Source organism: Eschscholzia californica, unplaced genomic scaffold (genome assembly GCF_041429995.1).
Source record: "Eschscholzia californica isolate CP2 unplaced genomic scaffold, dmEscCali1.0.p SCAF_3, whole genome shotgun sequence".
Taxonomy (NCBI): domain Eukaryota; kingdom Viridiplantae; phylum Streptophyta; class Magnoliopsida; order Ranunculales; family Papaveraceae; genus Eschscholzia; species Eschscholzia californica.
The window spans coordinates 58,232,546-58,259,097 of record NW_028238420.1 but is presented as its reverse complement, the minus strand read 5'-3'; the positions used below and the strand labels follow the sequence as shown (position 1 = coordinate 58,259,097).

At 35.5% G+C, this 26,552-nt stretch overlaps 1 protein-coding gene across 4 annotated transcripts; it reads left to right on the top strand.

Moving 5' to 3' along the window:
• Positions 1–604: 604 nt before the first annotated feature.
• Positions 605–25,259, top strand: LOC147552441 (RNA helicase family protein). 4 transcript variants are annotated; one of them, XM_086666249.1, is made up of 35 exons: positions 605–1,190; positions 1,602–1,704; positions 1,885–2,084; positions 2,578–2,631; positions 3,002–3,155; positions 3,239–3,654; positions 4,252–4,470; positions 5,201–5,312; positions 5,451–5,636; positions 6,016–6,095; positions 8,286–8,408; positions 8,555–8,641; positions 9,645–9,745; positions 10,528–10,585; positions 12,999–13,064; positions 13,635–13,717; positions 13,815–13,998; positions 14,584–14,736; positions 14,869–14,970; positions 15,082–15,234; positions 16,680–16,784; positions 17,969–18,109; positions 18,214–18,303; positions 18,405–18,461; positions 18,696–18,779; positions 19,165–19,263; positions 19,362–19,502; positions 19,725–19,795; positions 20,755–20,824; positions 21,125–21,214; positions 21,656–21,865; positions 23,404–23,496; positions 23,847–23,969; positions 24,269–24,362; positions 24,810–25,259. In XM_086666249.1, exons 1-34 carry the CDS (start codon positions 885–887, stop codon positions 24,344–24,346), a joined length of 4,392 nt encoding a protein of 1,463 aa, XP_086522375.1. In that variant the 5' UTR covers positions 605–884; the 3' UTR covers positions 24,347–24,362; positions 24,810–25,259. The 4 variants fall into 4 exon arrangements, 2 of the variants coding, with proteins under 2 accessions (XP_086522375.1, XP_086522376.1); XR_015236975.1 differs by having other exon boundaries at positions 693–1,190; positions 21,656–22,549; positions 22,715–23,496; positions 24,815–25,259; XR_015236974.1 differs by having other exon boundaries at positions 693–1,190; positions 21,656–22,549; positions 22,715–23,496.
• Positions 25,260–26,552: the final 1,293 nt, after the last annotated feature.

Sequence of the window (26,552 nt, the reverse complement as noted above, 5' to 3'; positions counted from 1 at the left end):
TGTGTTTACACGCCTATACATCACAACAACAATCATGATCATTAACATGTAAAAAAAAACCTATACTAAAATCGAAGATAAATAAAGTCTCTCTTTTCGCCCGTGCCATATTCAAGGGCCCCGGGTTGGTTGGAATAGTCATGAGAATCTAAAGTTTCTGCTGGATCGAGTAGAAAATCAAGTACTCATCGAATAATCTGATTAACTGTTCCGAAAATAAACAAATATGATGCTCATATTATGCCTGAGCTAGTTGTTTCTTTGTGTCAAACAAACTCGAATTTAGACTTGGGTCTGTGATATCGTCATCCTTAGAACTTTATCCTGGAATGACTGAAGATAGTTGGAGAACTTATTTAATTTGCCAAATTCAGATTCTAGTATGTACTTTACAAAACTATTACTTATTATTAAACAATTTATACATACAAATTCTCATCAAGATGCTATAAACACATATTTATATATTTATGTATCATTATTCATCATAATCAGTCATCTTAAATCTCCTATATGTAGAGGACTACGAAAACGTTGCCCGAGGCAAAAGGACGACTCTCCCCATTGAGATTATGTAAGACCTTAACTGGATTCACATCATCGTATCACGATGGACACACTAGATAGAGGGGGAAACCACCCACCCCCTCTCTCCCATCTTAATCTTGTATTGGTCGGTAGGAAATAGAAATAAAGCCAAAGCATAAAACCTAAAAAGAAAATAAAAGTGTTAATTTGGGTATCAAATGATATAATCATTAAATTACGAGGGCAAACAAATGAACCTGTCACATACTGGGTGCTAAATGGGAATTAGCTCATTGTTCTGAAACGTCGATCGTATAAAAGCAAACTGTCTTGATTGTGGAAAATTAACGAAAGAAATGGCTCCGAAGAAAAAACAACAGCAGCAGCAACAGTCGAAATCGAAGCAGAACCAGAAGAAGAACTCTTCTACTTCTTCTACTTCTGGTCCTAAACTTCAAATATCATCTGAAAACGAGCAAAGATTACGACGTCTCTTGCTCAACTCCGGCAGACCAACTCCACCTCCATCTGTTTCTGTTATTCTCGCCGGTGAAACCATTTCCAAAGCTCAAAAGGCTAAGAAACTCAGAGCAATTTACGAGAATCTCTCTTGTGAAGGATTCACTGCTGACCAGATTGAGCTTGCTCTCTCTTCTCTCAATGTAAAAAATTATACCCAAATCTTTAAAACCCCAATTTCATTTCTTATTTTAAGCATTGTTTGTGGCACTTATTTTGACCGATTTCAAACTCACATGACTTAGTAGATTCTGTGTTATACCTATGAATGTGTTCATTATTTAGTAGAATGGAATCAAGTCATCAACAATAGAATTCCTAAAAATGATAACTTTTTGTTTATTGTGTAATTACAAAATGTGTTTGGTGTCAACTGTCAAGGACACTGATTTTGATTTCTGTTGCCGTCGGATTGCCCGAAGAGTATTCTGGTCTATTTATATGCATCCGATTGTCCCGACCCATTTGCTGCCATCTTGCATATTCTGGCTCCGCTATACACCTAGTTTTTGTTTTTCTTGAATTCATTTATATGTTTGTCATACATTTAACAGGATGGAGCAACATTTGAGGATGCTCTTGATTGGCTGTGTTTAAACCTTCCAGGAAATGAGTTACCCTTGAAGTTTTCAACCGGAACTTCTATCAGTAATGAAGGTATCATGACTGCCATATGAGTTGTTTCATGTGAAGAACTGCCCTTTATCTCAAGTGTTCCATTCTTTTAGTTTAAGTTGGTTGATAATTAAAACCCGCAAGCCATAATTTTTAAATCTGTCGAATGTGTTGATATTTTACCTTACTTTTTCTGGCATCAAATTTTACTCATTTAAACAGGGTCTGGAGGATCAGTTAGTATCATATCTACTGCTCAAGAAGGTTGGGTTCCTTCATCTACTCCAGTTAGAGAAAGTGAGGACAATGTACGCGTAGTAGTGTCTATTAGAAACAAAGGGCATGGTGATGAAAGCCTTACTGATTTGCGGCAACCGTCCCAAGCTGATTGGATTCGTCAGTACATGGAACAACAGGAAGAGGTATTTCAATAGCAAGTTGTGTAGAGCTTACAATTATCACATTAACTGACATGGGATGATATCGTGTTATTGGTAGGAAGATAGGAATTTGTAGGAATACGTACCCCATAGTATCCTTATTTTGGTTCCTTACATGGTAGTTACCATGCAAACTTTGGGGGAGTTTATTGAAGTACGTGTCTTCGTATGTTTTGTTTACTTCTTGTAAGAAAGAAAACAAAGCTGAACTTAATGGAGGAAAAGAGGGTTACAGGTGTGCCTGATTAACTTTGTTCATTCGGGCATCTGGGCAAAAATAATGGCATTACGCAACTCACAGTGCTCATTACAAATATCATGTCTGTGAATTGTGGCATGTAATAAATATAAGTTTGTGTTGTGTGTGTGTGTATATATATATTTCCCCTTTTTTCAGATGCAAACATATATTAACAGCCATAACTTATTCTGCATGATTTGGTTCAAGTTCTTATAAACCTTGCATCACTTGCAGGATGATTGGGAGACTAGGACAGATGATTTCCTGGACAAAGATTCCACAAAGGAGGTATCTGTCTTTCTTAGTGTTGAGTTACTTTCTGATGGATTCTTAGTGAGTGAATTTATGTAAGGTTTGAAAGCAAACCACAAATACCAACATTTGGATCGCCTAGTTGAATGTTACAAAGTAGAGAGGGTTGAAGCAACTCCAACGGGGAACAATATCACCAACCGTATCACAAAACATTAACAGTTATGAAGCACCATACAGAGGCACATAATACAAATGAATGAAGACTCATAATAATTCAACATTTTATTTATTTTGTCAATGACTTTAAAGTTGCGTAATACATATGCGAATTTGACATGTGCAGTCAAGCTCCTTGTTCAAGTGATGCTAAATAACTTTTTCTGGTCTTTGCTCGTTTCAATAGGTCTCTGATCCCAGCATACGTGCTGCTTCAATAGCTGAGGAATATCGTATTGCAAGGTTAGAAGCTTCCGAAGCCAAAGAGAAAGGGGACAAGAAAAATCAGGAACGGGCGGGAAAAATAATTCGCAAACTTAAACAGGAGATGTCTGCGTTAGGTGTTTATTTCCGTTCACTGTGTTATGATCTTACAGTTGATCGTCTTGTGCTATTTGTCATATCATGTGTATTTTTGGGGCAGGTTTGTCAGATGACATCTTGGCATCTGGAATGGGGAATGACTCGGCTTCCCATTCTGTTTCGCAAGATCCAGATTCTAACTCTTGCGGCGTCGCGGAGACTGCGAAATTATGTGATACGGGAAGCGTCCCAGATTTTTTAGCTGATCAGGACATTCCTCCGGATGATACAACTTATTTGGATTATAGCAGCTCTAAGGAATTTGATGGTGTTCACAATCCTACTCCAGTTCATGAAAGTACGTCAGCGGAAGAAGAGGAGCCAGAGGTAGAGCTTGGTGGTTTATTCTCCGAATCTGAAGAGCCCTCCGTTAATGCAATTTTAACTCAAGAAGCGGTGAAACTGCAAAAGAAAGAAAAGGTGGAAAAGTTTTATGGTGGGCATATTTCTTCCAAGATCGATGGAATCTGGAAAAAGGTGAAGATACTCGAATTTCGAAATGGAGTCTTGAGTCTATATCAATTTGTTCCTACTATGCTGTTAAAAATAACATTAGCCCTGCTGATACAGGGTAGAATGATTTATTTTCTTGTACATGTTTTAAAAAGGAAAAATAATAACGAATCATTGCTACTTAGGGTATCAGTAGATTTTTTTTTGAATCATTTTAATTAATATTGAAAAAATAGGGCCGTAGAGGGTTACAAGGGGAGATAAATTATATTACATAATACTGATCTCCCAATTAAAAGCAAAATCAAAGAATGAAATTGACATATGCCTTTAACCTCATCCTCCTTGATGGTGGAATCTAATTGCTATCTTTTAAGATTTTGCTGTTCCTCTCTTTCCATATGCACCACACTATGGCCGCCGAAATCATGTTCCACATATGTTTCTTTCTTTTCTTCCTGATGTGGGTATCAGTAGATTTAGTGTTTAACTTTCAGAACATTTGCATGTTGCTATTCTCTCGCTATTGTTATCCTGTATCAATTTGTAATTTGACTTTGTGGGTTCTGCTCTAAAATTTTGTTGCCTCTGTCTGCACTGTCATGCTCTCTAAAAGAACAGGGGGACCCTAGGAAGATTCCCAAGGCCGTCCTTCATCAGTTATGTCAAAGGTTAGGGTGGGAAGCACCGAAATTCAACAAATTGCCAAGGAAAGTTGATGGATTCAGTTATTCCGTCAGTGTATTACGTACGTCAAGTGGTCGGGGCAAGAGCAGGAAAGCTGGGGGACTGATTACCCTTCAACTTCCTGGCGAGGATGAATTCTTTGAATCAGCCGAGGTATTTGATTGATCTCTTTCCAGCCGTTGATATTATAGACGTTGAACATTTATATTCTCCTGTGACTAGTATTATTCATATATATATATATATATATATATATATATATATATATATATATATATATTTTTATATATACATAGATCTGTTAAGTACTTTATTGCTAACTTATACCATAGTGTTAGGTCCTACCTCCCATACCACATTCCTTTTTTTTTGAACAATTAACATTTTCTATCTTTTATTACATAGTACATACTGCGAAGAACATGAATTCTACTCATTTAGCGACAGAAGAATATTATTATACTAAAATAAGAAAGTGGTTTTAACGACTAGAAAGCATTAATAAAAGACATTATGTTTTGTATAGAAGCTCTACATGTATGATGTATACTCTACCAGTTGAATTATATTTCCTTTTCAGAGCCGAGTGAAATTTCATTTACTCTGCACTTCTTAGCTTGACTGTCGGAGTTTTGTTGCTCGTAGTTTAAAATAACCCTAGTATTTCTTCCTGATACTTTACCTCATGACCAAAGATTTTTTTTGGTCTGTTATGTATGAGAAACCATACCTCCGTTTTCTCCTTGCTTTTCTTGCGGCATGACTTAATAAAGGTACATAACACCTATCTTGCATATCTTTCTGGTCTTAATGTTCTATGAGTAATTTGCTGTTACTGTGACGCTTTAAGTTGTAAATTTAGTTCTCAAAAATTCTTGTACAGGACGCACAGAATAGAGTTGCAGCCTTTGCACTGTATAGCTTATTTCCTGAACTTCCTGTTGACCAACTAATTACGGAGCCATACTCTTCATTTGTTGCAAGACTGGAGGAAGGTAGCCTTTTTTCTATGTTCTTGCTTCGACGTTCTCAGAGGGATCTTTGGTTTGACATCTAAATATTTATTGTAATGTTCTTTTAGTAACTGTTTACAATTTTGGATTTTAACTGGTCTTAACTTTCCAAACTTACAGGAGAATCACCAATCAATGTAGAAGATAGTGTTGAAACTCGAAAAGCAAGTTTTTTGGATTCATTATTGAGTGCTGACAATTCTGGACCAACTAATTCCTCAGATGCCATGGACATTTCTGATCAGAAGCTTGAAAAGTCACATGTTCAAGATCGGGTTTCTGCTTTGGACACAACAAAACCCAAGAGTATTATGTTGAACTTTTTATCTTGTGCCAAACCCATATATTTCAATCACTATTTTTTACCCTATAAGACACCAGTTTTCTAACTTCATGTGTATATGGTTGGTCTTTCCATTTCGTGATGGGAATTCATTCTTATCCAATTCAGCATTTCATTTCGTTTCCTGAAAGAGATGTTTTCTCTGTGTCGTACTCTTTTGTATTTATATATTAAGATTACTGATCATATACCATCCAACAACCCAGATCGGTTTTTCCCTTGTAGTCATTTAAACATTTGAAGCAAACATATAACCAGTTTCCTTATAAATTAACCTGCACATTTGTTTAGTTTCTGCTATTCTGTGCTCTCACGAGTACTGCTAAATCATTGAACTTATAGGAACAAATAATTACAAGGAAGTCGAGAGTGCTCGTTTAAGACAGGAACAAGGGAATAAATTAAAGACACAGAGATACAAGGTTTGGACATTACTTGTTTTGCAATTTCCTTGAACATGTGATGTAGCATTGGCCTCCCTTATGGTTGTGTACTTATTATTATTAATATTAAATATTAGTATTAACATTCTTATAAATAATAATATTAATAGTATTATTATTATTATCGTTATTATTATTGTTATCATTATTATTATTAGTGCCTTCCTAATCTTAATGATTTTATTCAAAGAAAGGACCCTAAGTATGGCTGACTTCCCGATGATAACATGTAGGGTTCACAACTGCTATGGAAGGCCATAGTGTGGTTGACGCTGACCCTGACCCATATAAAGGCGAAGTTATAATACAAATAATGCAGGCGATGTGGAATCTAAATAAGAACTAGAAGTCGAGAATTAAACTACGAAAATCAAGATATCGTCAAAATAAACAACCACAAATTTTCCGGGGAATGGGTTTCAATACCTGATTCATAAACCGCATGAATGTGCTTACAAATTGAAAGAGCAATAAAAAAATATGTTAAATTTTGAAAGAGCCTATCAAGTTGTTTGTCTACGTAGAATACATACACGGAAAGATAAGTCCGATAATTTCAGGTTTGAATGGAGATTCTCTGGACTCTATTATGTTACCTTGATAAGATCGATGTCCTTCATTATTCCTTATCTTAATCTCAGGAAGTTAATCCCCAAGGAATATGTGCAGAGTTTGGTCAGGACTGATTCAGGAATGTGCTACTTTTCTACCAAGTTAAGGATCAGAGTGAACCTTCGGCATGTGTGGCGTGGGAAACTGATGTAGTAGCATACTGTTTTTATGTGTAGCAACACTATGGCTTTTCCTAATATTATGAACGGTTTTATTCCTAAGTTTGGTCTACTTCCGAAGGATAGGTTGTAGGGTTTCTAATTGTTACTGAAGGTCATTAGTCATATAGTGGGCTCAGCTGACCCCCGTATAGAGGCATCCCTGTAGTGTTTGTTCAGTGATGCCATTATACAACATTCTTCTTTGCTGCCTTCATTTATTGGTTTCAAGTTGTAGTTTTAGTTATTCGTAGTCATTTGAAAGCCTTCACAGCGTTATATCTTCATGGCATTTTATCGTAGCGTTTTCAGCAACATAGTTTGAAAATGGCTCTCGTTGGTTTTGTATTCTTCACTCGAAATGAGGAAGACATTGAGTAGGGGCAGAATACTCAACATTCTCCATTTGGACAAAACTTAATTTATATTGATCAAACAGGACACCAACGGTACCTTGACCTCAATCTGCATCTAGTAGTTTCTTGGTTAAGTAAGCTGAAGATCTAAAACTCTAATGTTAGAAAGGGAACATCTCAAAGTTAGAAAGGAAAAAAAGGGAGTTATCGGCACTTATTCCGATAGCACCATGTGGGCACTCTGGAAGGGTAGGAACTACAAAATCTGTAAGGACTCAAACCCTCACAGTGTCCTGGCAGTGGAGGATATTCTTGCATTGCTTTTTCATTGGAGTAGGAAGATTAATTGGGCAAAAGTTATAGAACTTGTTATGATTTCATTTTTAAGTGGGAGGAAATGACGATGTGACATACCAACTTAAACTTAAACTTAACCTCTCTGTACATTTTTTTCATGATCTATGTGTGCTAAAAATGTGGACTTCCTCCTCATTGACGTTGATATTCACTAAGAAACCCTAAACTGTGGTTACCTATTACAATGGTGGTTTACTGGGCACAACTTATGTGGCAAGGAGGAGGTGCTAAGTTTCAGACCCGAGGGTTCCTGGAATGCATCTACATGAATTAGATGGAGGCTAGTCGGCCAACTGGTTACTAGAACTAGGCCAAACTAGTCGATAGGACTAGCCAAAACTGGCAGGCAATATGTTCGCTAATACATAATTAACAAAAATGCTACATACATACATATATCTGCAATATTAACTTATCATACGACCATCACTCAAAATCTCAAGAACGGGACATTAAATTAAGGTTAATAAAGTACCGCATAAGTCCACCAATGCTGGTCTTGAATAAGGACAGTGTTAGTGTGTAAGAGGGTCAAATTATATAGAAGGCTATTTGTATTGTTTCCGCCGTCAAGTTTTCTGGAGTGTTTTTTCACTAATTAACTTTTTAGTATGTTATCCTTACGTATATCATCATTTACGGTGTACATTTTCTTTATACCTTTCTGTCTTATTACAACATTCTAGGACATGTTAGAAGCTAGAGCTTCTCTTCCTATAGCGGAGTTGAAGGCTAGTATTCTGCAATTGCTGAAGGATAATGATGTTCTCGTTGTTTGTGGGGAAACCGGTTGCGGAAAGACAACTCAGGTACATAACAACTATCAAATTAAAAAATACATCTCCTGGTACATGTTGATAGCATGTTTCTGCTTTCTAATTTTTGTTTCATTGTAAATGAATTATCTAGTTCTAGGTAATGCGATACTTTGTGATAATAATATTAAATTATGTAGGTGCCACAATTTATATTGGATGACATGATTGAAGCTGGACTTGGTGGATATTGTAACATTATTTGCACACAACCAAGGAGAATAGCTGTATGGTTCTTCCCTATTTTTGCATAAGTTAGTTGTGTATACTCTCCAAATGTGGTGCTTGTCTGCTTGTTACCAAATTATCTGCATATATGAGAATGCATTGTTGACTGAATTGTTAAGTTTGGAGAAGTTTTATTTAATGTTATGGATTCATAAAAAAGTTAGATGCAGATGTGGGACGCGGGTGATCAGTTAGGGATTAGAACGGTGACCAGGAATTGGATTTTAGCTCGGGTTCTGCTGAAACCCAGCTGCATACTACTCTAGCTGAAGTAAAATCCATGTGGTTTAATTACTGGAGAAGTTTTCTCCCCATAATTTATATCGATTGACATGCTAGTGATGGAATGCTGGCTGCAGTAGTTCGCAGCTTTCCACTCTTCGGTGTTTGCACATGTAATTTCATGATGGTATGTACATGAATGCCCAAAAGTAGGGAACTCAGCCTCAAGGAGCGTGGTACATGGCTTCCGTGAACGTGATTATGAAGAGTATTGATGCAAATTTTAAGTGGAACGCATGATTTGATTGTTCTTGTTTTTTCTGTACTATAATAGCTTATTATTAGTCAACACTCTCATGAAAGTTGACCCTTTTAAACTATTTAAATTGGTACCACCAATATAGTGCCCTAACTCCTAAGGTGCAGAAAAGCACTTGCGCTTGATGTTGCTAGTCGTTACCTAGTTCTGTGTTAACTAACCTGTGATTTCAATTGATGCATCTTTGTTGATTGTATTCTTGTTGGAAAATATTTATCTGCACAGGCAGATATAAATTCGTACTTCCCTTCGTTTTGTTTTAACCTTATATGCTTAACAAATAGTGAACTACCGCAAAGATACCATCTAAGAGCAAGGAAATAATTACTTATAGATGATAAATTGTTTTGGAATTCATTTATCGTTTCTTTTTAATTTTTATTGAAGTACTGATGATGGTTATCTTTGTAAGTAACTTTTAAGGTTGATTATGGTTGAATTACTTTTTGCATTTTGTCTAGGCAATCTCTGTTGCAGAAAGAGTAGCTGACGAGAGATGTGAACCATCACCAGGTTCAGATGGTTCCTTGGTTGGTTATCAAGTTCGCCTTGATAGTGCAAGGTGATTATGTTTTCCTCCTTTTCGTGCTGACTTTATTAAGTTAGTGCTGCTTTTACAATAGCCAGCACCATTGTTCTGTTTTAGTTGTTGAGTCTCAGGCTCAAGATAGTTTCAGTAATTATGATCCACCATAGACAATTAGCCCTGCCTTGGTGCATAAATCCAATGTTTTGAGATTGAGTTATTACCAAAGTTACAGTAAATCAACTCATAGTCGTTATCGGTTTATGATCTAAAACTAATTAATATACAAGTATTTATCTTGCACAGATGCGTTTCTCTAGTTGTTTTAATTTTCAAATTCATTAGATTTTTTACTTCCGTGGAGCCTAGGTCTCTTCAAGTATCGTTTAATGAGTTGGATGCTCAACTTTGACTATTGAATATTACCATCTGCTTCAGGTACTTCTTGGTATGTTACTGTGTTATATGATTAGAACTTAGAAGTGAAAGAAATGGTCAGCTATTCTCTGTCCAACACCTTCACACCTTTTAAGAAACTTTGTTGTTTGAGTCTTTCCAAGAAATACGATGATAAATATTTTTATTCCCTTGTCTGGACTCCTAGCATGTAGATTTTCTATTTTTCTTATCTGATGCGGCAACAAATATTTATTGTTTTCTTAATAACACTAATTTCTCCAGGTTACTTTGTTCTATATAATGGGGAATGGCTTCAATCTTCCGGATAGTATAGTTGACTTTTTAATGTAAATCGATGTGTGCTTGCATACTTCTCTCTAATGCTTCCTCTTTTTCTTTATATTCTCAATGGTATCCAGGAACGAGAAAACAAAAGTTCTCTTTTGTACAACAGGAATCCTCCTCAGAAAACTTGCAGTAAGTTGTTCTTATAATGTTCATATGGAAACTGTTCAGTGAGTTGAATTTCTGCTTTCCTGTTTCTTTGGTTGAAGTGCTTGGTTACAATGTGATATTTATTTTGCATGATATCCTGTTAATGTACTTAGAGATCCACATCAGTTGTATTTTCGTGTAACATGGATAAAAACAAATCTGGATTTCTGCCATACCAGTACATGTCGATGTGACTCGTTGCAGATGCACATTAATACAACATCCTGTATATGTAGAAGAAGAGGAAGAACCATCTAATATTTGAAGTGGGATAATGATGTAAACCGAGGCTATAGGGGTGCTCCCATAAGGGTTTACTGCTACTGCTACCAAATTTCTTCTTCAGTTCTTCTTGTTGATGCAGTTCAACGGTTCATCATAAGTTCAATTACAACCGGCTAAGAAAAAGAAAAAGAGTGACTGGATAATAAATAATAATGGCAGTTTTTTTGAACAAAATATAATAGTTGTAGCAGTAACAGTAATATAAAATGGTTATGAAGTAAGTAAATACTAATGCTAATAATAATACAGTAATAATGATGATGAGGATGCGACAATGACAAGGAGGCAATCAACCACGGAGCAAGAGAGCACCCATCTGTTCCTTTATATTTCAAGGAAAAAATTAGTGGTGTTAAATGTCAGAAATCTATATATCCTAATCACCATAGAAAGATTACATTGACAACTAATTGGAGGTGATTTTAGTCATGTAACGAATTTGTGCACTGAAAATAAGGATGTCTCCTTTCTTGGGCTGAAAGTAAGGATATCTTTTTCTATTTTAAACGACACAGCCAAAACGGATAAACCAACCGTTAGCCTCTAAATAAAAATATCCCTGAATTCCACCTTATACAAAAACACAATTTATAATTTCTATTTAAGCTTACGATTGCATGTTGTAATCAAATGATCCAGCGTATGCCTCTTTGAGAAGATTTTTTTTTTTGAAACTTTGAATGAATATATTAGAAGACAAAACTATATATTTACGGGAAATTTGGCCAAAACTCCCTAAAAACTTTGGCCTTTGGTTAAAAAGGATTGGACAATTTTTTATGGGCTTCAGCTCCCTGTGGCATTTTTGTAAATTATCTAATATAGGGAAAAGACAAAACTGACCTTATTGCAAACTAGTTTGCAAACCAGTTTGCAAACCAATTTGCAAAGCAGTGCAAACTAGTTTGCAAGGCAAACCAGATTGCAAACTAGTGCAAACCAGTTTGCAAATCAGTTTGCAAAGCTTTGCAAGGCAAACCAGATTGCAAACCAGATTGCAAACCAGTTTGCAAATCAGTTTGCAAAGCTCTGCAAGGCAAACCAGATTGCAAACCAATTTGCAAAGTAGTGCAAACCAGTTTGCAAATCAGTTTGCAAACTAGTTTGCAAAGCTTCGCAAAATCAAACCCTAACAAAATAAGTAACTAAGAAGTAAGATTATATAAAATGTGAGGGTTTTTGGAAAATCTGAGGGTGTTTCTAAAATTTTCCTTTATACAAAGGTCAATTCAGGTATACAAAATTAAGGGATTTTTAGAATTGTCCTTCAAGCCTATTTCCAAACTTTTCATGGTGCCTAGAAGGAAAAAAAGATAACTTGTCTTTTTGACAAAAAAAAACAAAAAATTGGGTCTCCAGCCCAATTTCCTGTATATTTACTAGGTGAATGGTGTGGCTATGGAATCTCTCACGATATCCATGCGTTCCAATGATTCACTACATCTAGGAAAGATACATTTTTATATTTCTCTAGCTTCCTAATCCAAGAGTAGATCGTCCCTTTGATGTCTTCAATGCCTCTTTGAGAAGATGATCATCCGGAGAATATTTTTCATAAATTTCATTGACTGCATAATGTTCCTCCCGTTTCTGTAAGTTTGCAATTATTTCCACGCTAGAAATAGTTTTGACACGATAATTCTCTTTCCAGCAAGATTGGATGATGTACTTAAATCAAAATATAAAACCTCTAAATGAAAAAAAGATATTGGTTTAAGTATTATGCAAAAAAAAAAAAAAATAACGTTTTGCGTATCTCAGTTAAATGATCCAGAGTATGATTCTTTCGCAAGATGATCATCCAAAGAACATTCTCATTAACTGCATAATATTTCCACCCTGCCTGGAAGTTTGTAGTGATTTCACGCAAAATAATTTTATTTTCAGCAAGACTGAAATCTATATGAAAACCAAAATTTAGAACTTTCTGTAAGGCTATAAATTTCCTTTAATCTGTATGTATTACAGAATGACTTATGCCTATTTATTTACTTATTATATTTGTATACATTATTAATTACTCAGCTGTAAACATACATTGTCGAACACTAGAACTTGCAGTCCCTGTGTATCTTTCATTGTTTCATTCATGAGAGTTCTTATTTTGTAGGGGGATAAAAGCTTGGCTGATATCACACATATAATAGTTGATGAAGTACATGAACGGTCTCTTTTGGTGAGTCGTCAATTGTATTCGTATCTTAATAATTTCTAGCTTTCTGCATACACCTGTTAGTCTTTCACACCTCACATTACTCATTAGTAGCGATATGCTTTACTTATATGACTGGAAGAGAGGTGAAAGTAGTTCGTTTGTTAATTGAGACATGGTCTTAGGAGCAGAGGTTTATGTGACTCCTAGTCCTAGGGGCTGTCTATATTTCAAAGAAGTAATGTAATGAAAGATTCTGCTTTGGCCTACCAAGTTCATATGATTGCTGCTACTAGCCAAAGAATAGAGACAAAATATTTTTCACTTATGGGCATAAGGCGAAAGTGATCTTGAGTTCCAATGGCCGAACTCAACATCTTATTCTGTTTGCGGCGTATCAGAAGTGGGTATTTTGAGAGCCACATACTTCTTAGCATCATCAATTGATATCTTATTTTACGAACGAGTTTGGACTTCTAATGTCAAATCCTGGAGCTTAAATGTGACAAAAGAAATCATAAAATGTCAAGGAGATTACCAGAATATCTGTCTGCACATTCAAAGTGAAAGTAATCAGTTTCTTTTCTGTAACAGGGTGATTTTCTGCTCATTGTTTTGAAGAACCTGATTGAAAAGCAAGCTGCTAATGCTACACCCAAATTAAAAGTAGTTCTTATGTATGTTATGCATCTCAGCTTATGTAATATTTTTTCTGCATCTTCGCCTAAATTCTTATGATTCATAAATTGTGAAAATTTGTGTTTCAATGCTTAGGTCTGCCACTGTTGATTCAAGTCTGTTCTCTGGATACTTTGGGAACTGCCCAGTAATTAAAGCAGAAGGGCGAACACATCCTGTATCAACGCTCTTCCTTGAGGATGTTTATGAAAATCTCAAGTATTGCCTTTCTTCAGATTCTCTAGCGTCTTTGAATTCCACGAATCCCGCAAAAGAGAAGGTACGTGGTTTGCTTTCAAAAGTTGTTTCTTGGGATGCCTAAGTTGAGCAATATTTACTTTGCTTTCCTCTTAATTCTGGGAATGTCTTAAAATCTTCTTTTATGATTCATGGTATGCTCAAGCTCATATACTTACTTCCCACAAATATGGTGGATCATAATCAACTGTGCTTACTGAAAATCTTCGTTCTTCAGTTCATTATTGATGATGATTGACATTAATATTTCTTATTAAGAATATAAATTCCATATTGAGTTTTAATTAGTCATAGGCTACTTCTAATTTCAAGAAAACGATTCCATACCCTGTCATGTTACTTGATGCTTTGTACTTCCATCTCCCGTATCACTATCTTCAAAAGTTTCGGTGCTGATATGATTTGCTTTTAGCACATCTTATAGTTGGTCAATTAGTTGTAATGTAATTGCATTAACATGCTTTCCTGTAAGTTGATTCATTATAAGGAACCAAAGGGTTTAGTTTCTTCTGCTTGTTTATGACTGCTTCTTGATGCTGAAGTGTCGACATCGAATGGTTATTTTCGCAGTAGTATGTGTTATTTTCTTAATATTTCTTTTATGCAGGTTCAAGGGCGATCAGTAGACAATCACAGGGGCAAGAAAAACCTCGTCTTATCTGCTTGGGGCGATGATTCTTTACTCACTGAACATCAGATTAACCCAAATTATGATCCAAGTTATTACCAATCGTACTGTGAGAGGACCCGGCAAAATCTTGTAAATACCTAATTATACTTATTTATCAATTACAATGAATGTGCTGAGAAGTACAAACAAAGTTGTACTTGGTTGATAGCACCAAATCGGCTTGATATATCTAAGGTTTTTGTGTGTGACATGTTTTTGCAGAAAACTTTGAATGAAGATGTCATTGACTATGATCTCCTTGAGGACTTGGTTTCTCATGTTGATGAAACATATCCTGCTGGTGCAATACTAATTTTTTTACCTGTAAGCCCTTTGATACAATTTGCATTTATATTTTTAGCTAATTTGGAAAAAATTATATTCTCCATTCCAGTTCCTGAAGAACAGTTAACTATTTGTTATTTTTTGTTATAGGGAGTCGCAGAAATTTACATGTTGCTTGATAAACTAACTGCTTCTTACCGGTTTGGTGGAGTGTCATCTGATTGGCTCCTTCCCTTGCATTCATCTTTGGCATCTGGTGATCAAAGAAAAGTGTTTTTACCACCACCTGAAAATATACGCAAGGTAATTAGTTACTTTGTGATTAATCATTTTGCTGGAGTTCCTAGTTTTCTGTCTGTCATTAATCTTCTCCAGTTGCGTAAGTTTATTAGTTTTGTTCAAGTAGCTAATTTTTCTTGTCGAAGTTTAATATATTGTTTTGATCCTGTGCTTTTTTTGAAGTTGAAAAGGTAAACATTATAGTTTCATTCTGAAACATGTCACTAATACCATTGCATAGTTACTAGACTATTTCTACCTCACAGAGTGACATCCTGAAACATTTGAAGCTTTGAAATAGTTGTCTAATAGCGTGAAACTATTTTCAAGGTGTCTTCTTAAGTTCCAGTTTTATTGGTATAATGGTGTTTCGTGTTTTCATAGTTGTTTTGGTTTGAGATTGTTAAATTATGTCTTCTGAGATTAATGTAGACAATGCGCAAGCTAACTAAACTAAGAGAACAATGAACACGATATGAAACAATAATGAAAGATAAAGTTTCAACCAAAGTGATTATTGTATTTTAATTGATTATAAAAGAGAACAAGAGGTCTCCTTTTAAAGGATATACCCAGCCTTAAAGATTAGCAATTAGTAGTTGCCAGCAAATTCTTACTTTCTTAATTAAACTCTCGTTTGTTAATATTGGAAAGTCGATATTCTATACTACTTTAAGTATCTAGAACCTCTAATAATACATCCTACTTAAAATAACTTAAAAGTTTAAACTCTTGGATTCCTGGGCTAGTAATATTGTAGTTACTGGACCCTTAACAAGTGGGTCGGCTCTTACTAGATGTGTCTCCATCAGTAATTCCTCGTAATAGAGTAACTGAGTAATATAATCATGCCCCTTTTTTCACATATCTATGCTTCCAAAATTTCCAATTAAAATGTACGGCTGATCAGCCATCAGTAAGTACCCCTATAATCGTTTAAATGAGTGGGAAATATGACCAACCAGATGCCAGATACGAGCCACCGTTATAAGTTCACAATTAAATAAGGTTATGAGATAAAAGGACCACAAAAGCAAACAAGCTTCCGCAACACTCCACAAACTCCATTCTGCCTCACCGATGTGAAGGGTACATGATTTTGTGTCTTTCTGATGGCTTGTAATGTTAAAATTCAGTACTTCACAAGTGCAAGATACACTCAATGGAAACTGTGCATGGTATCTGGAAGAATGAACCCAATGTATGGACTGCGTAGCCATAATACACCTTTGTAGCCAGTAGTCATGTAAGTAAATATTAACTTTAAGCAGAGATATCATGTCACACAATGAGAACATGTTAGTATGTTACAGTTATCTCAACTTGCGTGCTTGCTTATTCGTTAGGCTACGAAGATAAAATGTATTACAGTAAACATGGATGTTCTTTTTATTTTTTTGAAATCAGAGTTCTTGTTCTAATAATTGTGTTCCGTTACATTGAACTGGAATGTTCTTATTATGTTTCAGGTTATCGTTGCGACTGATATTGCAGAAACAAGTATAACTATAGACGATGTCGTATATGTGATTGACTGTGGAAAGCATAAAGAAAACCGATATAACCCACAAAAGGTTGTCTTTCTCTATCTTAATTATCATAGAATATTTTTTTTATATACAATGTGGCAAGCTTGGTAGTCCTAAAAGAGTTGTATGCTAGAAATTAACATTCCTACAGTTGGAGGATGGATGTATTTTTCTTACTGTGCAAAAGATTATGTGTGTTACATACTTACATTATAATTATGAAGCATAAGAATCAGATCCACAGGAGTAATCGGATTTTCTATATGAGAACTTCACATTTCTTGGTTATGTACTCCTGAAACCCTTTTTACCATGAAAGTCTTATTCTGGCCTTTGAGGTGGTTCCTTTCAAACCTTTCTGTATAGTATCACACCTTTTTTTTTCTGCAAGAAAAAACTGCACGTGATCTGATGTTTGTTCCTTAATTTACATCGCACTTTATTCTATCCTTTTGTGCCAATGTTTATTTTTGCCATGTCAATAATGTCATAGCATAGTTGCATATGTATGTGTACTTTTCTTTCAGGTTGTTCGAAACCCTAAATGACAAAAGAAAGACTTTCGTTTTCCAGTTGATCCCGTCCTCTTTACCTTACTGTTGACCACTTGTAAGGATGACCGTCATGTTGAAAGTGTCTTGAATATGGGTCAGTATCTACCCCGTTTTGCTTACCTGCAAAAAACAAAAACTTTGGAACCTTTAACAGGGCTGACCTCAGAAGCATGAATGATCTCTGAAGCAGGGCTGACCTTCGGTTGTCTGCGAAGCAGAGCTTGTATTAAGGTGGTTATCAATATTAGCTGTACCCATGTATATCTCGGATTTAGAAAGAGAGGCGGTGGGATTAGGGTCATAAGTGGGCTATATAAACTGACACCCTAGAGATATCTTATAAGTTATAACGAGAAATAACCCTCTTGTAACTTGTTCTATTCATAGTGAAAATCATCGCGCCATGGTTCGTCGTGGAGTATGTTTAATAAACTGAACCGCGTAAATCTCTTTGTGTTGTGTGTGATTCTTTACTTTCTCTATTACTTTTCTTGGTTTTTTGTTCTTCGTCGTAACACGTCAATTAGTGTGCATGGCATGACCCATGAGATCACAATCTCAAAATTTTTTTTCACAATACGGTGTCTAATTGAAGCATCTTCTAGAAGTAATCTCTACAATTCTCTATCCTGTTATAAATGAGGGGCCTAACTTCCCATGATTTTCTTTGGTCAGAAATTGTCAAGCATGATTGAAGATTGGATATCTAGGGCAAATGCAAGGCAGCGGCGTGGAAGAGCTGGGAGAGTAAAACCTGGAATCTGCTTTTGCTTGTATACACGCCATAGATTTGAAAAATTAATGCGCTCATTTCAGGTGGACATATTTTTCTTTTATAGGAAGCCGTATGTATGTTGTGACTGGAGATTATTACATTCATTTTCACACATCAAATTGAATTTCTGTGTCCATCCTAAAAGGTACCTGAGATGTTGCGGATGCCACTGGTAGAGTTGTGTCTGCAAATTAAATCGCTTTCTCTTGGATACATTAAACAATTTCTATTGAAGGTAAATGACTAATACATGATACGTTTTAGTTTTCTTTCTCTTCAACATGAAGTGTTGGATGAATTTTTTTCAAACTTATAACAAGGCTTTTGCTTTTACAGGCTATAGAACCTCCAAAAGAAGAGGCTATGTCCTCAGCACTTTCTATATTGTATGAGGTAAGGAATTGCATTTGCCTAATCAACGTCTTTAATCTTGTTGTAGCTGGCTATACTGTTTAGATGAAAGCGAAAAGCCCTAGTTTGTCGATGCTATTTATGTGGAATGTAGCATACTTAACCATATCTGCAATATAGACGTGTGTTTCAATGGTTCATATTCTTAGAATAACTTCAAATTCTAGCTTATTTATATATGTTTTCATGCAATATCCTCTGGGGACAATGTTATAGGTTGGCGCTATTGAGGGGGATGAAGAGTTGACACCACTTGGGTATCATTTGGCAAAACTACCTGTTGATGTTTTGATTGGAAAGGTACGATAATCACTTTTAGTTGCTAAATATCAGTATATCCTCCACAAGAACACTATATCCAGTAACTTACAAGTGAAAAAGGGGCACGTTGATAGTTGTAGCATTATAGGCTTAAGTCCATAACACAAAGTGTCTGCTAATAGACATAATAATATCAATTTACTTTTTTCAAGTTATCTCTTCCAGCTTCAAACACTCATGGGGAAAAATATATACAGTACTTCATTCATATCTCCTGCTTTGATTTGTTCATCAGTTAAGAATGGTTTCCTCACAATGAGTGCATATGTTTTATGTTTTGGTGAATGATGGAGGTTCTCGCAAATTATAACTTCCATCATTTGTGGGAGAACATAGTCTCAGATTTTGTCTCTTTTGGTTGCAGATGATGATATATGGTGGAATATTTGGTTGTCTCTCCCCCATTCTTTCAATTTCATCATTTTTGAGCTACAAGTCACCATTTCTTTACCCAAAAGATGAGGTCTGCTCTACAAGCGACACTAATATTTTCTTTCTTCTTTTTATTGTTTTCTCAAATGGGGAGATCAATACATGACGTTATTTGTTGTGAAATTTCAGAAAACTAATGTGGAAAGGGCAAAATTATCCTTGTTTACTGATAAGCTAGATGGTCTAAGTGATGCAACTGAGGGTGATAGGCAATCTGACCACCTGCTGATGGTGGTTGCATACAATAAATGGGCACATATTCTTCGTGAGGTTAGTAGACCCTTGTATGCATTTGCCAGGTTTTCGTTTTGCACATGCTAAATTACTGGAGTCGGATAACTATTTCAGGTCCTTCAGACAATAAATTGGTTTACTGGCTAATTAACAGGATGCTACTATCTTAAATAATAGTGTTATTTTTTCTTATAATTAATCAGAAATCCAAGTTATTGCGCTGAAAATAATGGGTACTGTCTGAATTTATCGTTGCAGAAAGGAGCAAAAGCTGCACAAAACTTTTGCAGTTCACATTTCTTGAGCAGTTCAGTTATGTACATGACAAGGTTTTTCCCATCCTTTTTTGGTTTTTTTTCTTTTCTTTCCGACATTATTTTCTACATATCATCTACTTTTTCTATTTTCTTGTTCCTACTATCCAAGGTGTTCAATTTCGAAAGATTTCGGACATTTCGCTTTAGAGGGCAGTGGACACAAAATGATGCCTACATAAGAAAGATACAGGATTTCCTACGAAATCTTCTAAATATTTCGACATACCTTGTTTATCTCAACTTAAAGCATAAAAATGCTTCAAATTCCTCTGCAAATTGATTTGAAGTGAAAGAAAGAAAAGAAGAGAGAAAGAGCATACTGAGAGATTCAGTTCTGATTTTCTTTATATCATCTTCCATATGATGAAATTCTTTGTAAAAAAGATATTATAACATCAACCCTTAACAAACAATTGTTGTTAAAGTAAGGTAACATCTTGTTTATGCTCTTTATTGTTCAATAATCTTGTTACAAAGGATTTCTTCATATTTCTATCGTTCACAAAACTTTCCCATCATTTTTATGGATTTATGAATATTTCCTCATTGACCGAGATATTTCCATTTTGAAGCCTACCGAAACCGACATTTAGTTCCTTGCTTCTATAGCTCTTCATCTATTCATATGGTAAGCTGGTCAATCGTGGTATCTAGTACCACAGAGTAATTATCTGGTACACGTCTTTACATATGCTTGATAGTGAAGCAGGCTTGTTGTCTCTTGTCTGATGATGTTTTCGTAAGTAGCCTGAGATGCATGATTGTTCGATAACTTTTTCGTAGAAATGAGAGTATTCTACTAATTTATTGTTGTTATCCCAGGTGTAAATTATATAAATCACATAAAGCTAAATTGTTATCTTTGTGTGAAACTTGGTCAGACAATCTTAATCGGAAAATTAAGTGCTTTGTAGCCATTAAGTTTTTATTTTTATTTTTTGTATTTTACCAATTTGTTATGAACATGTTAGGGACTTGCGCATGCAATTTGGAAATTTGTTAGCAGATATTGGGTTCATCAGTCTCCCAAAGTCTTTCCAGGTAAACTGTTGCCTACATCTAGATTACTTTGTCAATTGATCTTTACTTAATTCTACTTTTGTAGTATCTCTCAACTCTCAAGTACAACAAAAGTAACAGTGGTTATCTTTCTGATAGGATTTGCTGTAATTTACATTTGAATCTCCAAAATCAAGACACATTGTTAGATCAATACTGTTGCGAAAAAGATGTCAAATTTGAATGTCTTCGTATCAGTAGTCATTTATGGTGCGAAAGTTGATATATTTAAACTAATATTTAGAGTGATTTTCCTTAACTGGGAATACTTCCTTCGTGCAGGGGGGCAAAATGAAAGACAAACTTGACAATTGGTTTGCTGATAAAACCCAATCATTCAACAAGTATGCGTTTCAGTCTTCAGTTATCAAGGTAAAACCACTTCAGATGTTATTGAGGAAGTTCTATTGATTTTTGTATGTACAATAATGTTATATCAAATAAAATTACAGAACGAGCTATATCTACATTCCTTGAAAAAACATATAATTGTATGGGAACATCATCCTCGTCATCCATTGTAGTCTTGCTCCTGAACCACAAACCAGGGAATAGCTGTCTTCTGCTTGACCATCCTTTTGTTACAAAATTCTTTTGTAGTCACACTCTTAGGTTACTCTTTTGTGGTGTGTTACATAATTAACATGCTGAGACAGAGTGGTGCTTCTTATATAAGCATCCTCCACTAGAATTATTGTTCCTATGTGCTATACACCAGTGGTTCTTTTTTTGGAGTTTTTCCCAACCGTCATCCACAATCAAGTATTATTGTGTTAACAGTCTGACACATAAGTTTCAATCATTTCTCTGCAGTCAATCTTATGTGCTGGTTTATATCCGAATGTTGCTGCTACTGAGGATGGAATTGTTGGAGCAGCTCTTGGAAGCAATCTTAAGCAGACATCTGCAACAAAAGGTCGCCCACTCTGGTATGATGGAAGAAGAGAAGTTCACATCCATCCCTCTTCAATCATTAGTAGTCAAAAAATTTACCGGTACCCTTTCCTAGTCTACCTTGAAAAGGTATGCAGTTCTTCTGTCTTTTTAAAACTTAAATGGTTATCAAAGTATTTACCATCTCCTAGTTTCATCAAACTTCAGCTTCTTGAAGGTTATGCTAAATGCTTCAAGGTTAAATTGCTCTATGTTCATTTACGAGCAAAACTATAACTTTTACCTCTTTTACTTTGTATATTGAACCTTCTTTTAAAAGAAAAGCAAAATATAGTTAGCGGCATGGGAAAGACTATACACTTAATAACTTGTTTACCCTGTAAATGATTACGAACATAGTATATAGTCTATAATTCCTTCATTCGCCATGTAGATTGATTTAAATTAGCTTGCAGATGTAGCAATCTTCTTGATCTCTTTTGCTTGAATAATGGAGTTGGATGACTGTTTCCTTAAGTTAATCTCAGTTTGAACAATCCGGAGCCATATGAATACGTCTAAGTAGTTGGACTCGAGCTCATTCCACTGACGACTCGCCAACCCTCGGACTCGAGGCTCAAGCTGAACGTGATCCCAACTACATAACTCTACATTTTAAATAACCTTCCCTTTGAATATAATAGGTTTAATTGGTAATTTGGTACCATACTGTTTTAGTGTTTCTCTTATTATAAAATTTTCATGGTTATTACTTATTACTTCAATATGTGGAAGCAACAAGTTTTTCAATAAGTGTTAGATAGTTCAAATCAAGCAGGGCTGAGTCAGTCCAAGGCTGGAATGAGAAAATGAAAGAGTTCAAGGCCGAGAAACTGATCGCAAGCCTTTACCTTGAGAAACTGCCTGCACCCGATCCAACAGCAGGAAGCGGAGCCCCACTATAGAATAGAAAGGGCATCATCAGCCCTATAATCCAAGGAATGAAATTTCGGAAGTTTAGATTTGGCGGAAGAAACCACACGACAACTATTTTGTGCATAGTTTCCTCCGACATGAAAGAAATTTTGACAGAAATTGTTGGAAATTTCGAAATTTCCACCGACATAGAGGAAATCTCGACTGACATAAAGTAATCCAGCAAAAAAATCCACAGAAACTAAAACGGATCTCCTTCCTTCATTTTCTTCTTGATTTCTCATAGATACCTCTTGGTTTCATGATATGTTTTTTAAATCTATATGATTGAGTTACCCCTGACTTAACTGCCTAAATTGATTTTATCTTAGTAACACCCCTCATATAATTGTGTAATTGATGATGATACCTGATTACCTTCTCAAACAAGCAGTGTTTGTTAACTATTAACTAATATCAGTAACAATGTTATCTTTTGGGTATTATTGTCAAGAAGTTATTCAATTTACCCCCGGATGTAACTGTGTAATTTTTAATACCCCTCAAACTAATGGGATTCTGTTAATCCGTTGTATACATCATTTCTATGCTTCACACTAACAGTATGTCTATAATTTCCATGGATTTGTAAAATTTCCACACTAACTGAAATATTTTTACGAAACATTTCCATTTCCGGACTGACCGAAAATTTCATCGAAACCAAACTTTTATTTCTTGGTCCAAGTAACGAATTATTTTTGTATCCTCAGGTTGAAACCCACAAAGTATTTCTGCGAGATACTAGCATCATTTCTCCGTACTCGATACTTCTGTTTGGTGGTTCCATGAATATTCAGCATCAGGTATTACATATTTTTGTTCTTCTGTGTGTTGATTACCTATTTCTGACTATGTATACAAGATCAGGTGGTGCATGAGCATGATTAATGTGGTAGAGAAACAAACGTGGAAACCCAGTTTTTGCAGTAGTATCTGAATCGTGAGAGATCATAGATCAACTAATAGTTAGTTGTTTTGTTTAATGGATCAATCTAACTTTGCATTTCATGTTCTTCGAGGATTTATAATCAGTCTCTTGTAGTAAAATGTTACAGGGAAACTAGATACTATTTTAGTTTTTGTTGCAGCTTGGAGATGATGATGTCTGTTTTCTTCATCAGACAATAATATAATTGAGTTTTTCATATGGCAGACTGGTCTTGTGACAATAGATGGTTGGTTAAAACTTACTGCACCGGCCCAAATTGCTGTGCTGTTCAAGGAACTTCGATCAACACTTCATTCTGTTCTGAAGGAGCTCATAAGGAAGCCAGAGGTACTCGTCATTCTTTTTTTCCTTCATGCTGCTGGTTTCTCAGCATGCCTCCAATCTTCATCCAGCTAGGCATTGCATTTTCATAACCGTTTCGAAATTTTAAACTCCTTTTTAATGTATTTGGACTTGATAAACTCTTTTAGTTACTAAATCATTAAATTTGCATTCATATATGAAGTGTTGATATAGTTGATGAAGTTGCTGGTCCTTATTTTCTCTTGTATATTTTCATCCAAGGCCTTAGATAGTAACCTTAGAATGGGTTCCAAGAACTGAGGCATAATATTTCTCCGTTTCAGGTTTCGGTTGTGATTGAGAACGAAGTTGTCAGAACTATCATCCATTTGTTGTTAGAAGAAGAAAAACATCAAAACTAATAGTTTATGATAAAAGGTATGGGGTTTACACGTCTTTTCTACATTCACATCCTTCTCGTTTCTTTGTTAGGGAGCAGCATTAGTTTGGATGTACTCCATTATCAAACTGGACAAGCCCAATAAACGACACAAGTAAACGACGTAAGATCATGATATATTTAGTTAACTATTGAGAATATCTAGCTAACTCTAGTGTTGCTTCATGAAACCACCACATTGTATGTCTGGTACCATAGGACCTCCTGAGGGCATTTCTAGTGGAAGAGAGATTAACACATACCTGAATTCCAATATAAACCCTAAAATCGCCTTTCAGTCTTCATTTATCCTTTTGGGTACTCAAAGAATATACTGGTAGTACTCTGAACCAGATTGATCATGAAGCTCACTGGAACGATATCAGCTTTTCTGTTTTGTTTTTTCTTTTTTCAGTACTAATGATTTGACTATTTCCATCTATCAGTTAAGGTTGAGGAAATGAGGATGTTGTGCCAATTACCGGTGGTTAGGTCTGCACGTTGTTTGGTGGATCAGCATACTATTCCACAGCCAGTCATTGAAGAGACCCTCGCGAGGATGAAGAAAGCTCTCCAAATAACAGAGCTCATAATATTATCTCTTTCACCCCTATCCGTACAAGAAATTTGGGGCCACTTTTTAGCAATCAAAAGATTATTATAAAAGCTTTTGTATTTGAATTATAGTAATAGGTATATACAAGACTTCTCTAAATCTTGTTGAAAGGATGTAAACGAAAACTTTTGACCTTCATTACCCATCAGTTAACTACCATGTCATTTTCGTACAACTGAAGGTTTGTTATAAACTTTTAGGAGAAATGCTCAATTCAAGATGCCCCCGTTTGTATTCACATTAGATTTTCCCCTCCAATAATGGTGGATTCTGTCATAAACTATCTAGAAATTTTAATTGCGAATTGAACTTTAAGGCTCTGTATCTTTTGCCACGTTCTGACTATCTTCTTCCTTCATTATCATCTTCATTGTCCATGATTACATGTAATTCTTATTACAGTCTAATCTCTACATTCAACAATTTGACCACTTAAAAATGCCTTCAACTTATTGAAATCATTATGGAAATTGCATATTTGTGGAAATCCAGTGAATGCCAATGAGCCTTTAACGATATGAAGTTCATCGTAATGAAGGCACGGTTGTCATCGGTGTCACACATCTGCTAAATAATGAAGCTTAATGCGTAAATAGGGTGCAAGAGAAGGAAGTGGTTGTAATGGTACACTGCCTTAGAGCGTGGAAGCATAATGGAAGGGCCTCATGGAAAGGGAAGGGTTCCCATCATGAAGAGTAAATAGACAGAATGAAAGACAACCAATTTCTTGTATCTTAAAATTTTGTCTGGATAAAATCTTTGTTTTTATGTTGGCGCCACCGAATGAAAAATGACACAATGCTGGTCGGGGTTTGGGAAGATGACTGCACCCTTGTGAATGAAGGCCAAATAAAATTTTGTGTACATAAGACTTTTGTTTGTATACTGGTCACCAAAATGAGAGAATGCTGGTAGGGTTTGGGAAAATAAGAGCACCCTTATGAAGAAAGATGGAAGAAGAAATTTTACAAAAAAAAAAAACGAGGGTTGAGGTCGCCGGAGAAGAAGGAAAATAAACAATGCCCTCAAGACCACATTGCCTCTAAAGATTGCCTTTAGTGAGATTGCCTCTAACTATATTGGACATTGTGTACAAAATCTCTCAATAAATGATAACTAAAACAACAATATTACTTGGTATAACAGAAAATATGCTGAATGGCTCGACAACGCCAAGTTTCCACGTGACGTTAGCAATTTGGTCTCGCTGGGCTATTGTTGTCGGACCCGATAGCGTTTTTCTAAATGGAAATAGGGCATTACAACAACATCTAAGAATAATAGAAGGGTATTCTTCCAAAAACTTCCCAAACTAGGGGTAATCGGCCCAATTCCTTTACTGGGAGCATATCTGCTAATGTCATCAGAGCAAGGACGATTTTGTAGATACCTTATTTTATAATTACCTAAAAGGGTCCATTTGATACGTGAGAAATGATGAGAAAGAAAATCATTTTTTTTCTGATGAGAAATAAAGTCAATTTTTTCTGATGGGAATTAAAGTTTTAACTGTTTGATAGGATTGTAAGAAAATTGGGGAGTGCCTTAAGAAAGTATTATAAAATTAAAAATT

Bases quoted from the DNA above. Each gene is read 5' to 3' on its own strand.
- LOC147552441 (XM_086666249.1), top strand. From the start codon at position 885: ATGGCTCCGAAGAAAAAACAACAGCAGCAGCAACAGTCGAAATCGAAG. The intron at 8,642-9,644 runs GTATGGTTCTTC...CATTTTGTCTAG, and splicing joins CACAACCAAGGAGAATAGCT to GCAATCTCTGTTGCAGAAAG. The intron at 13,999-14,583 runs GTACGTGGTTTG...TCTTTTATGCAG, and splicing joins CGAATCCCGCAAAAGAGAAG to GTTCAAGGGCGATCAGTAGA.